This window comes from Gambusia affinis, linkage group LG18 (assembly GCF_019740435.1).
Source record: "Gambusia affinis linkage group LG18, SWU_Gaff_1.0, whole genome shotgun sequence".
NCBI lineage: Eukaryota > Metazoa > Chordata > Actinopteri > Cyprinodontiformes > Poeciliidae > Gambusia > Gambusia affinis.
The window spans coordinates 10,054,369-10,068,591 of NC_057885.1; the positions used below are offsets into that span (position 1 = coordinate 10,054,369).

General features: G+C 43.4%; 1 protein-coding gene across 2 annotated transcripts; it reads right to left on the reverse strand.

The window, feature by feature from the left end:
- Positions 1-345: 345 nt before the first annotated feature.
- On the reverse strand, positions 346-9,978 carry si:dkey-185m8.2 (trichohyalin). Of its 2 annotated transcripts, none has more exons than XM_044097359.1 (3): positions 9,747-9,978; positions 8,714-9,490; positions 346-5,825 (listed from the first exon to the last, which is right to left on the reverse strand). In XM_044097359.1, the coding sequence occupies exons 1-3, from the start codon at positions 9,793-9,795 to the stop codon at positions 430-432; spliced, it is 6,222 nt and encodes a 2,073-aa protein (XP_043953294.1). In that variant the 5' UTR covers positions 9,796-9,978; the 3' UTR covers positions 346-429. The 2 variants fall into 2 exon arrangements, with proteins under 2 accessions (XP_043953294.1, XP_043953293.1); XM_044097358.1 differs by having other exon boundaries at positions 8,714-9,538.
- Between the last annotated feature and the right edge of the window lie 4,245 nt (positions 9,979-14,223).

Consider the following 14,223-nt stretch of genomic DNA (forward strand, 5'->3'; position numbering starts at 1 on the left):
GACGATTACGGTTGAGGTCAGACGAGGCTTCTCTGGTAAATCAAGCCTACAGCATTTATTTTCTCATTAAATGAATGAATGATGAGTCTTTATGAAACACTCAGGATACAGAGTGTTAATAAAGCACAGTTAAGTGCAGTTTTTACAGGGGTTTTTTGTATTTTACAAAAGTGATTTTTTTTCACCTCTGGCACTTCAGGATTTACAATTTCTTAACATTTTAATCTGACAGTCAATTCAACTCCTGTTTTATATCCTTAAATATTTTAATTTGTGATCCATTTAATTTATTTGAGGTAAGAATAAACAGAATTACATATTAAATAAAGGTTTGTGTGGCAGAAATTAGATTGTTCCACTTTTAGGTAGTTTTATTCAAACATATTTACACATTATACACGTGGAAAAAAAATAATTATTACTCGGTCCTCACATTTCTAAAGTTAAATCTGCTATATTGTCCATTTTTTCAAATAACTCCTTGATCTTTGAGTTGTTTTGTTTGCTTGTCAGCACATGGTATCTGCCCCCACACCTCTCTATGAGCCCCATCAGTTCCCCGTTCCTCAGGATGTGCTGATCCACGCTCTCTCCCAGAATCTCCCCCCAGGTGAAAAGCACCAACGTACGCCTCCAGACGTCCTCCCCGAGCAAGCCCACGTGCTCCTCCATGGACCTCCTGTACTTCCGCGTGCAGGTCAGGAAGGCGGGCACGAGGAGGAGGACGACATGAGCGCCCGGGCGGCACCAAGAGACACTTTCTAGGATGCTCTTCCGTTGCGCCGAATCGGTCGCATCGGGTCCGTCTCGCCATTTCAGACCCAGCGGTTCTGCAACCGCCAGGCGCCTCCCGGCTATCTGACCTCTCCAGGGCCTGAAGCTGGATCCGCTGAACTTAGACGCCTCTCCGCCTAAGATGGTGACTCCGGTTGGGGCGCGAGAAGACCACGTCTCTCCCAGCACCATCACTCTCAAGTCACACCCCAGGTCTTTGTTGTTCGGTAGGGACCTTAAACTGCTGATCTTCTTGTTTTCTTCAGTTTGTTTTGTTTCTAAAAGTGTTTCAAAGTGACATTTATTTGTCTCTGTGGGGCTAGTAGTATCTTCTACGGATGACTCTTTCTCTCTTCCCTTTGCCCTCCTATCCTTGACTTCTTGGTCCATCAAAGGTAAGTTATCTTCGGCCAGTAGATGGATAGAACCCATTTCGTCAATGCTGTCATCGGACCTTTGCTCCCTCCTGGCCAACGATTCCTCTCGTTTGCTGAGATTCAGCTCCCATTTGTTCATGTCTTTGAGCGATTCCTTTAGCTTTGTCTCCCTGGTGCGGAGCTCCTCCTTCAGCAAAGCCATATCCCGCCGAATCTCGTCCAGCTCCTGCGTTGTGCAGTTGACGTACTCATTTTGCACCAGCAGTTCTGACTTCCAGTTGAGCAGCTCCTGCTCCTCGTTCTTTAGGTAGCACTCTCTGTCCTTCAGCTCCTTCCCTTGATCCTTCAGACCTCTGACCTTCTTCTGGAGGTCTTGACCGTGAGAGCTCAGTTCTCTCTGTTTGCCCTCCAGCGCTCCAAGCAAAGCGTCCAGCTCCTTTTCCTTCTTCTTGATAACCTGCTTCCTTAAGTTCAACTCTGTCATTTGATTAGCCATTTCCTCTGCTTCTTTTTCTCTTATCTCTAGACTAGCTTGGAGTTTTTGAAGCTCAGATTCTTGATTTTTCAACTTCATCTCCATCTCAACAAGTTCCTCCTGTTTTGCACTGAGGTCGTCTCTTCTTTTGCTCAACTCTTCTTCCTCTCTCCTCACAGCTCGCTCTCTGTCCTCGGCTAATTTCTCTCTGTTTAGACATTCTTCGTCATATTTCTTTGCCTGCTCTTTTTGTTTCTCCATCAGCTCATTTATCTGAATCTTGCTCCTGTCTTCCCTTGCTTTAATCTCTTCCACCTCTCCTTGAAGTTTATTGTTGGCTTCTTGTAATGCTTTCACCTCTGAATCTCTCTCCATGAGGACAGCTTCTATCCTCTTTACTTTCGCCTCACATGTTGCTAGATGCTCCCTCACCTCTTCCTCACTCTTCTTCCTCATCTCCTCACACTTGACGCTGAGATTTTCGGTCTCTTTTCTCATCTTTTCGTTGTGCTCTTGCAGCTCCTCCACTCTCTTTTGGCTCTCCTCGTATTTCTCTGTGACGACCCGAACGCTTTGCTCGTGACTCTCCTTCTCCTTTGCGACGGCCTCTATGTTCTCCGTTTTTTCTTTGACCTCTTTCTCGTACTCCTGAATCATGCTCGTCATCTCCTTCTCCATTCTCTCGGTGAGCTCCTTCAGCTCTGATTTGGTCTGCTCGATGGTCAGCCTCAGCTGGACGACCTCCTTCTCGTTGTCTTTGTCCTTTTGCAGCAGATGTTTCAGCTCTTGTTCTTTCTCCTGCAGCTTTTCCGTCATTTGTGCCACAATTGTCTTCTCTTCCTCTGCATGGTGTTGCTGCATCTCAGCTATACGAAGTGCACACTTTTCATTGCTCTCTCTCAACTTCTCAATGTCTTTGCAGTAGTTTGAGCACAGTCTTTTCAGTTCGTCGACCTCTCCTTCTTTCTCCGTGAGACGTCTTTCTGCTTGGGTTATTTCTTTCGTCTTCTTCTCCACAATCTCCAGAAGCTTGTTTGTCTCGTTCGCTCCTCTCTCCTCCGTCTTCTTCAGCTCTTCCCTCCATCTTGCCTCCCTGGAGTCAGCCTGCTGTTTGATACTTTCGTTCTCCACCTCTTTCTCTTTCAGTTTGCTCTCCATGTCGTGCAGAAGCACTTGCCTCATCTCCTCCATCCTTCGCTCTGTGTCCTGCAGACGTTGCTCAGCCTCCTTCTTCTGGTTCAGGATGATTTCGCCCCGCTCCTTGTCCTTTCTCTGCAGAATCTCGTCGATGTCCTTTATGTGCTGTTGCAACTTTTCTATCACTCTGCCGTTTTCTTCCAGAGTTTGCTGCATCTTCTTCTTGCTCAAGCCGTCTTTCTCTCTTTGCTCCATTGCCTGCTGCAAGTGTCGCTCGAGCTCCTTTATTTGCTCCTTCATCTTTTCAGCTTCTTGTTCTTTTCTCTCCAGTTTCTGCTCCGAGTCTTTTTGACACCCCAGGTAAACGAGTTCTTTCTCTTCCTTTTCTCTGATTTCTTCCTTCATTTCCTTAACAGTTAATTTCATCTCCTCCGTTTCGTCCTCTTTTTTTTTTAGTTGTTGCTCGCTTGCTTTCATATCATTTAAAAGGACTTTAAGCCTTTCGTCTGCTTGCTGCATCTTCTCTTTCGTTTCATTGAGCTTCTCCTTCATTTCCTCTATCTGTTGCTCCGACTCGTTCTTGCATCTTTCTTTGCCCCTTTCTATGATTTCAATTTTGCTCAACAGCTCCATCTCTCTTCCTTCTTTCTGTTGGATTGTCTCTCTCAATTCTTTAAATTTCTCTTTCATCTCCTCAGCCTCTCTCTCCTTTTGCAGCAGCTCTTTCTTGTGCCTTTCTTTCTCTGCTGCCCTGCTTTCAATTTGCTTTTTCAGTTCACATTTGACTTCTTCGGTTTCTCTTTGACTGTGCTGCAGATCTTGCGACATGCTTGCCCGTTCTCGCCTAGTTTCTTCTGTTTGGGCAGCAAACTTTTCCTTTAACTCTTTTATCCATCTCTGTTTTTCCTGCACTCCTTCATCTATTTGTTGCTTCAGCTCCTCTCTTTCTCTCTGTCTCTCTCCCTCCAGCTTGCTTAGTATCTCTGTGTATTCCTGTCTGACCTTTGTGACTTCCTCTTCCTTCTCTTTGACTATCTTACCGACTTCCTTCTTGCGGTCAGCTTCTCTTTCCTCCATGAGTTTGACCATCTCATTTATCTTTGTAGCCATTTCTACTTGGTGTTTCAGCTTCAAGGCCTCCTGCTCTGTGTTTTTCTCTTGAGCGTGTACTTCCAGGTCTTTTTGGTGCTGTAGTTGAATCATCTTTTTGTTTTTCTCACCCTCTTGCTCGTTTGCTTCCATCTGAGTAAGATGTGCTTGTTTTAGTTCTGCTAACTCTCTCTTTTTTGTCTCCAAAAGTTCACTTTTCTCTTTTGCAAACTTCTCATTTAACTGTGCTACTTGTTTGTCTTGTTCTTGCTTCATGTTTCTAATTTCCTCCTTGTGCAGTTGCTTCAGTTGTTCAATGTCATTTGTTTTTTCTTTTAATGTCTTGTGAACTTCTTGCTTCTGCTGAACTCTCATTGTCTCCATGTTTCTTTCGCTCTCAGTAGTTTTTCTGGTCATCTCTTCTTCATGCCGCAGTTTTATATCTTTTATCTGAGTTTCTTTCTCCTCCATTTCTTTTTGGTGTTGTAGTTTCAGCTCCTCCGTGCTTTTTTCCAACATGTTAAAGTTTTCAAGCATCATCTGCTTTTCCTCTGCAGCTTTCCTTCTCAGTCCTTCCAGCTGCTTGTCCTGATTTTCCATCTCTTTCATCAGTTTTTCCTCCCTCTCTGCCATTTCCCTGATTTTCTCTCCTTCTTTTCTTAGAGAATCAGTATAGTGTGTTTCAATCTGCCCCATTTTTACTTGTAAACCTTCAAACCGCTCAATCCACTCTTCTCTCTCCTTTTTAAGCACCGCCACCGTTTCCTCCTTCTCGACAACTTTTGTCCTCCATTCCTGTCTCTCTGCTCTGATTTCATCCTCCCTTCGCTTCCTCTCGTGTTCGGAGTCCCCGCAGGTGCGTTCGAGATCGAGGAGCTTCAGCTGCTGCTCGTCAGTCCGTTCCTTCAGCTCCTCGATCTCCCTCTCTTTTAGCTCCAGGTTCAGCTCCGCTTTGTGCTTCTCTTGTTGACTTTGGTTTAGTGCGACTCGGATCCTCTCGTTTTCAAGGCTGAGATCCTGAATTTCCCTCTCTCTGTCCTCCGTCAGCCATCTCATCCTCTCCTCCAGGTCGCCAAAGTCGTTTCTTATTTCACCGACCCGTCTGTCCTCGTCGTCCTCCTCTTCTCTTTGAACATCGGCTTTTCCCGGCGACTTCACCTTCTTCTTCCTGTCAAAGAACCACCTGATGCTCTTCACCTCCCTGTCCCTCAACTTCTTCAACTCAGCCTCCTGACGAACCATCTTGTCCATGATCTCCTTCAGCCGCTGGTTGAACTTTTCGTTCCTCTGGAGGCTCAAATCCCTAACTTCCTGCACCACGCAGGAAAAAGCTTCGCACCTGTTCATCGTCGCCATCTTCTCCACTTTCTCCAGGAGCTCCGTGACCTTTGCGGACCCCCCGCTGCCTCGTCCTCCTCCGTCTCCGCTGCCGATCACGTGATACCGTCCCCTGCATTTCTCCAGCAGCCACTGCAGGTCCCTGCCGCCGCTCTGGACGTGCTGCTTGATGTCCACCCCCTCGCGGAGCTGGTCGCCGTGGGTGAACAGCAGGATTGTGTGTCTCCACACACCCTCTCCGAGAAGCTCCAGGTGCTCCCTGACGTGTCCCGCCCTCACCAGAGTGTCCACCCTTAGAGTCAGCAGCAGGGCGTGAGGCCCCGGAGGGCACAGGGCCACGCTGCACATGATCTCCCGTTTGACTCGCTCCGGCGTGGCACCGGCCACTCCTGCCTCCCAGCCCGGAGTGTCCACAACGGTCACCATCACCCTGGCCACCTCCGCCTGCTGGCGGACACACTCCTCCGTCACCGCTCCTGCTTCGAAGAAGCCCGTTTTCCCGAGGATGGCGTTCCCGGCACAGCTCTTCCCAGTCTCGCGCTCTCCCAGTAGAACCAGTCTGACCTCGGGCAGCCGCCGAGGAGCCTTGGAGAAGGACTGGTGTGCATCCAGCTCCGAACCCTGGGGCCCGTCACCTAGGGAGAAAGATAGAAACAGATTTTACTCTGTGGTTTGTACTCGACATTTTGTCACCATGTCATACTTTTGCATTTTACTTTGCTGTCCACCTCGTTTGGCAGGAAAATGCAAACATTAGCTATTGGGTAAAATTTCCATGCCTCCAGCTAGCAATCATTTCTCATTATATCCAAAAAGCAAAGCGTAGAACAAGGGTGAGGTTGTTACCAGGACGGAAATATTTTCCATCTTTAACAAAAAAACTCACTCAACAATGATCCTCTCTCCTCATATCCAATGTATTAGCAGAAAAGATGATGGTAGTGGATGGATCTCTCATTAACCAAGTGACAAATTATGTTTGTCCCTGTGAATTCCCTGTGTAATTGCAGGGAATTCATAACTAATTGTTCTCTTGGGTATTGGTGGTTAATTTGAGCCATCTATCCCTCCCACTGTTTCCATCAAACTACTCCTCCCATTTTTTCCACAGGTTTAGCAGCATTTACTCATGTAATTCATGCTTACCTCACCTCGGGCCCAGTTATACTCCTATTTAAAGAGACTGGTGACAACTCTGCTTCTGAAAGGATACTCTGAATCCCTCTCAAGTTGAAAACTAAACTATAAAGCTGCATGTGTATTCACTCATTTTCAGCCACGGTGTTCTGCTCAGTTTCAGGATGGCTGGAGTCTGTTTCAGCAACAAGAAGACACCTTCAAACAGCCAGACCTGCACTTCGTTAATTGAAAACATCCAGCTTGTAAACCAGACCTTCAATTAGCTTCCTATATGAAAATTTTGAACAGTGCTTTTCAGCAGGTTTCTAAGTATTCTGATTAGATATGCTGCTACCGGAGATAGGGTTAAACTTATTGTAATCACACAGCTGGTTTTAACACCAGCGTTATAGCACAGGATGGGATGGTCTCGGGGTGTCATGACCAAAAATAATCATGCTAACTGCAGCAAACATACTTCTTCTACTTAATGGAATCTCCGGTGAGTGAGGAACAGCGCCCTCTGGTGGTGGTAGCTCCGTAAGAAGCGATGACTTATGTGGCTAATGGCTAGCTTAAAAGGCTAGTTTAGCTTTACAAGAATCACCACTAGTTTACAATTTCTGCTAGTAGGCCATCTAATTCATTCTTTTATAAAACACAAAACCTGGACTCAACTGACAGGTTAAGCGATAAACAGTAATAATTTTAGTCACAACAGTATTGACTGGGTTTGTGAGGGTCGGGCACGCTTAGGTTACAACTGCCCCTGATCTCACGCTAAAAATATATATTTTTTATTTATTTAGTGAGGGACATACACAAACACCATCATGTTCAAAAAACGTTTTTGACAAAAATCTCTATTACTCCCTTAACAAGTGCTTAAAATATATATTTTTTAAAACTAAAGCATTTTTTACATATAGCTTCTGTTTGTAAAGTATTTAAACCTTTTACCTTTTAGTTCTGTGAGTAATACTTAACATGTAGTTGACGCTTCTCAAAATTTGAAAAACAAGAGAACATGTGTTCAAGTATGTTGAATTCCAAAGTCAAGAAATTAACATTTAACCTAAAATTGCCCATGTCCACAGTCATGGACATGGGCAATGACTAAAAAGTTTAAAACACCCTGAACAGTAACAAAAAGAGCTGGGGGAGGACAAATTGTTTTCCCTAAAACTATAAAGGAGTTTAAAAAAAAATTCAACAACGCTCACTGACAATGACACAAAGAGCTAGTTTTGGTCACCAGGCCTTTATATCATTGCACTCCATCTACGTTCCTATTGGCTGTTTGGGAAGCATCGTGTCCTACCATCACAAAGGTAAACAAGGAGTTTACAAAACCCTCCTGGGACTTTTACTGCAGCTGCGCTCTTAGGTCAAGTGAGATTAAAATTAAACTTTCAGCTACAAACAATCCAGTTTAATGGTGTACGCAACAACACCCTGAATTTCTAAGAAAGCAATTAAATCCCATTGTTAAGTACGGTGAAGGATCCATGATGTTGTGGGTTTGTTTCTCTTTGACACCTTTGGCTTGTTTCTCTTTGGCACTGTCTAACAAGTTAGACCTTGTTAGAGTACATAGGATGACAAACTATTTGAAATATCAGAACATTTCTTACTAGTGGACCCTGGATGAATATCGAAAAAGAGTCATTCTTGGATGTTTGGGCAGGAAAAGGACGTAAAACAAATCAACCAGAAATCTATCACCAGACACAAGATATACATTTGTCCAACACCTTCCCAGTCCTCAGACCTAAACCCTTTAGAGAACTTGTAGGATGAGCCAAAGAGAAAAGATCATAAGGTTGTGCAAAGAGGAATAGTCGCACCTCCCTCCTATGTGCTCCAATTCTCAGAAATGGAGTTGGGAAAGAATAAAATGTTTCCCTATTATTAAGTACTCAGACTGTAAAAAAGCTTAGAGTCTGTTGAAATAGACAATGGGTTTTTAGTTTTTGTTATTCTCACCAATTATTTGTAAGCAGTTTTTTTCTTACTAGAATGTAAATGTAAACATGAAGAAGATTCCCCCATTTCAGAAAAACAAGAGTAATAATAATAATAATAATAATAATAATAATAATAATAATAATAATAATAATAATAAATAAGACTTGACTCTATGTCTTATTTAGAGTGGTCTTTCAGCTTGGAGTTGCTGTAACTCAGATTTCAAATGAAACTGTTATAGAAAAATGACAGATGACACAAGTATTCTCAAGATACACTCTTTTCAGTCCTGAAGACCAAGGTTTTGAAGTCCAATTTATAGAAAAGGTGAATATATGGGGACCATTCCAACATGGAGGCCATTAGAGTGTCTTTTCTAGAGTTTATTTTGTAATAAACTCTTATTCTTCAGCATTAAACAATCTGAAGGACTTACTCATGAGAGCGGCTTTGATGGTCCCTCTCTGCATCTGCGCCTCCATCTGCCTCTGCTTCTTCCTCCTCTCCCTGGCTCTCCTCTTCCCGTCCGCCTCCAGCCCCAGCAGGACGCCGTTGTCCAGCTCCAGATGACTCCTTCCTCCCTTCTTTCTGTCCACCATCACCTCCAGCTTCCTTATCAGTTCCTTCACTTGCGTCCCGTCTCCTTTGCTGTAGTTGTTCACGATGTGGTACCTGCTGCTGCACTTCTGGAGGAGTCTTTGGAGTCCAGAACTGCTGCTCTGGATGCGCTGCTCCATGGTGGTCAGACCCAGTTCGTCTCCCCGGGTGAAAAGCACCAAGGTGTGCTCCCACACCTCCCTTCCCAGCGGCTCCAGGTGCTCCTCTATCTCGTGGATGTAGCTGTCTGTGACGGAAGCGCAGGAGCGAACCACCAGGAGCACGGCATGGGGTCCAGGAGGGCACAGGGTCACACTCCTCAGAGTCTCCCTCCTCACCCAGTTGGGGGTACTGTTGAGTGGGTAGTACCACTCCCAGCCAGGGGTGTCCACCACTGTGACTTTCCTGCCAACGACATCCGCTCGCCTTTTCACACACTCCTCCGTGGGCTTCCCGCTCTCGAAGCCACCCACTCCTCCCAGCAGGGTGTTCCCTGCGGCACTCTTGCCGGCTCCCTTTCTGCCCAGCAGGACCACTCTGAGTTCTCGGAGGGCGGGCGGGGTGCCCGGGGAGACCGGAGGCCGTTGGACGCTCATGGCAGCCGGCAGACTCTCATCTGTGAAGAAAGGGAGAAGTACTTCCTCAGTGCATCGTACCGGATAAGCTGAGTGACACAGAACAAAGAAATGTGGCAAAAGTCAGACAATCTAGATCACCACCACAAATTGCACTGAATTTAGACTTTCATCAGTGAATCCATCGTCTACATCGCTGAAGCAATTTCAAGAGTTGAAACCCTTCAACTCTTGAAATTGTATGCTATGTACAAGCTTCATATCAATGTCCTGCAACTAGATCCACTGTTGACTCACCTCCGTTTGCCTCTGCAGCTGCACTGCAGTTCTCATCTGTCGAGTCCATCTCTCTGTCCACCTTCCTCCTCTTCTTCCTCTTCCCCTTTTTTTTTTATTTTTGTGGCTCCTGTGTGTACTTTTACAGAAAGAGCTTCTCTAAAGTCATTGTGACACAAAACGGACACAAACCGACGACTGACTGAGCTGAAAAGAAGATTTGAGATTCACAAACTGAACTCGTATCGTAGCAGTCTTACTGAGTCACATGACCTCAGTTTGCGGTTTCCTAACATGCTCTGTTTTAACACGACAGGAAGCCAGGGGGTGGAGGTGGCAGCGTGAGCTTTTAAGAAACACTCGTACAAAAGCTTGCAAAATGCGCAGTTGGATTAATAGCTGAAGAACGGGTGCATTCATGGATGCAGTTGTGCATGCACCAAAGAATGGTGTTATTCTGGATGCAGGCACAGATATGCAGTCTTTTTCCTCAGAGCTGCTCTGCAACATGAAGTCAGAAGCTGCTCTGTGGTGAACATGTTTAACTTCTGTTTCCTGTGCCTACAAGACAGAGAAGTGGTACAAAAACTCTCTGTGGTTCAAGAATCCCTTAAACAGAGAAAAGAGTCATGCAAGCCTAAAAAAACCTGAGACAATAAATAGCTTTACACAAAGTTTTATAGATTAAAGCCCACTTGGTAAGATCACTTCCTCTTTTTTTTTTTACGTCAGAAATGAGTTTCAGAGTCCATTTTTAGTCTAGGAATCAGCATTACCAATATGAATTTCATAAAAGAATGTATAAAATAATATGAAAACATAATATATGTTTAGAATATTTTTAACAAACAGAAATAAAATCTACCCTGTGATGGGTTGGTGAACTGTCCCGCCTCTCGTTTTCCCCTCTGATTTGTATAAATATTCAGCCTTATGCTTGAACTTTGATTTAGTTTCAACTTTATTTGGAGTCTGTCAGCTTTCCAAATTGTCATTTGGTAGTATTTTCGTTCTCTGACTTCAAATCGAGCAGATTTTGAAGACATCTCAGCTCCGTATTTTCCTTAAGGTGAAGTTAAGTTCTGGACTCTGTCTAGACTTCCTCTTTCGAACGCAACGGATTCAAATGACTGGAGAAACTCCTCAGCCTTCTACCAATTAAGACCTGTTCCACCAGGGAAGTATATAAAGCATGCAGAACATCAACTCCTTGTTGGACACCATATGTATAAAATTATTTAAAACAAAACCCAAAACGTAATGTTGTGGTGGATTTGGATGTTTACTTGGACTTTCTGTGATGCAGAAACACAAAATCCCTTTTCATCCTTAGCTTTCCAAAGCACACCTGAAGAATCGGACAAGTATTTCACATCTGAACTCCTTCCCCCACCGACTTCAGTCATGTCTTTCGCTTCAGTTTTAGGGGAAAAATGTTCCATATTCTTTTCTAATCATTGATTACTGTCTTCACTGCCGTAGTTTGAAATTCCTCGAGCTGAAATGGTTGTTTCCTGCGCAATAAAATTCTTCCAATTATTTGTGACCTTTCTGCAAATCAAATCAATGCTCAGCCAAAGTACGGCACAACAAAGTATGAGCTTAAGGGGGAGTACACTTATGAAACCACTTTTAGGTTTTTCTCGAAAAGGTTTGTTTTGGTTTTCAGTTTCCATGTTGTCACATTCAACATGGAAAGACATTTCAAATTATTTACTAAGCACCCACTTATTTTCCTTGCAAAGCTTGGCCCTATAAAAGTTTCGCTCGGCAGAGTTGTAAAAAAAATAAATTAAAATAAAAAAATACCTTCATGACGGATTAGAGCATATACAATGAGACGTTTATTTTCTTATAGTTGCCTTATTGTGTGAGGAGCCAGTGATCCTTCATCAACCCCGCCCTGCGATCTGCCTCCTGTCACATCACTGTGGGGGCGTCTTTGGGTACAGGCATGGTACAATATGTTTTCCAACAACGTGACCCTGTTCACCCCAAACCATGAAAACACACAGATGAGCTCATGTTCTTCATGATTCATCCGTTCCTCCAGCAGCTCTTAGAGATGATAAAAACAAGCTCTGTTTATGGAAAGCACTGAATCAACTCCTTTATAGTTTTGGTGGCATTAATATATCCAGACCTGCTCCTTAGAGGTTGTGTGTGTTTTTTTAAATAACAGGTTGAATGTTAAATGTATTATTTGAACATGCACGTTCTTGTAAGCATTAATTGACTCTTTTTCTTTAGAGGGGAGCAGCATAATGACAGACACAGTACAGATTTTTGTTGTTGTTGTTGCTTTTGTCACGTTACAATCACAACTGTAAAATTTTAATTAATGTTTGCACCTTTACAGAGTCGGCTTAGTACAACCAAAAGGTTGGCGCAACGCAATAATCAACGACGGACAACGACGACGCTCAAACACCGTTTGTTTCCTGCGCTATCAACACACCTGCTGAGAGGAGCTTCTTCTTCTTCTTCTGTTTTTAAATGCAAACAACATTAGGTGCATTACCGCCACCTTCCAGATTGTTGCATGATTCAGACGCGTTTCTGCTGCGCTCAGTTTAACCAGACATAACGCCACCCACCGCGACTTTCAGGTATTACACTAGGGCGACCAAACGTCCGTATTTCCCGGGACATGTCCGTATTTCACGTCCTGTCCCGGGCGTCCCGGGATATTTTTAGAAAGTGAGGAAATGTCCAGTTTTTTGCAGCCCTCCCCCGCTGAAAGGTGTCCTGGTTTTCCCAAATGAAAATATGGTCACCCTATTTTACACCAAACGAAAATAAACAACTAAACCCCACAGAATATGGCTCTAATATTTGGATTCAACCCCCATAGTCTGATACCCTTAAATAAAATTGAGCACAGCCATTTAGATCAGCACTTGAATTTATTTTTATTTATTTAAAGTTTAAAGTGCAGATGTTTTGTTAAGAGCACAAATCTGGAAGAAGGTGCTCCAGTTGGATGAGACCAAATTTTTTTGGAATACATGCAAATGTATAAAATAGGGCTTTTATTGTTGTTGTTGTTTATTTGTTTGTTTGTTTGTTTGTTTTTTTGACAGGGACATGGAAGCTAGTCAGAGTCGATGGGAGGATGAATGACTCCAAATACGAAAGAATATTTCAGGAATACCAATCAGAGGCTGTAAAAGACTCAATTCTGCAGCAGAATAAAACATCTTCGTGTTATGGAAGGGTCCAGTCAAAGTCCACACCGTATCAAATTGAAAGTCTGGTAAAAAAAATGATTCTCTCAGATTGACGTCATTCGTTCTTATTTTGCAGCGACCATTGCAGAACAATTTGAGTCAATTCAAAGTACTGATTCGGTGCGGCTGAATACAAATATTCCACACTCTTTATTTGTAAAACACAGTTTCACGAGGCACTCTGAGGGTTTTCACTGAACGAGTTCACATTATGAAGAAAATACGAGCGCCGACCTCTTACAGCTCACATTTATCTGGATTAGCACATAGATTAACATTAGAGCTTGTGATTAGTTCACCCCTGACGTTATAGTCGGCTGGCAGAATGAGTTCTGACGGTGGCAATGAAAAAGGCACAGTGCAGTGTGTGTGTGCGCGTGTGTGTGTGTGTGTGTTGTTGTTTTTTTGATTAATTTAAGTGGAGGTTAGGAAGGTGTTTCTGTTGGCTCACAGATGAAGTTCAGTAAACAGTTTGTTTCTTTATAAAAACCCGTCTGCCTCTGCGGTAAATGAAACTGCATTTCATTTTCGTGTGTGTGTGTGTGTGTGTGTGTGGGTGTGCGTGTGCAGGTGTGTGTGTGTGTGTGTGTGTGTGTGTGTGTGTGCGCTCCTGATGGAAATTCTTTGTCATACTTGAAGCAAATTAAAGAGTAGTTGGGATTTTTTTATTTTATTTATTTTTGTGCTCGAATTCATTACTTTACTAGCCTTGAACACTGATTCACCGCCAAAGTTGAGGAAGAAACAGCCGAACGCCCAGACTGAATGCAGAAAGGCTCCATAATAACCTGGAACTAAACTAATTTAGGACCATTCTGAAATAAGAGGAAACATTCAACTTTAATATGAGAAGAGCAGAATTAGTCCTAATATAAATTAAGTGAGAAAAGGTACAAGACAAAAAAACATTCTGCTCTTGGAAGTGGCCATTAGAAAAAGTTCTTTGCTTTCTGTAATTTCCAGATAACTTGATCATTTTCTTTTGAAGATGTTCTGCAGTGTCATTTGGCCGCCAGACTTTTTCGTTTTAAATGTTTTTGCACAAACTGATTTAGTCCTCCTTGTTTACTTTCTGCTTTTCCAATAAACTCAACATTAGACCTACGTTTCATTTTAAAACGTGACATGTATTGTTAATATTGAAGCTTATTTCTAATATAATACTTTTTAAAATACTTTGGTAAAGCACATTCGACCGACTCAGTGAGACGGACAGTGAAGGCATCATTGGGGTTCTGTTTGGTTTTGCTTGGCGTACCTGATAAAAT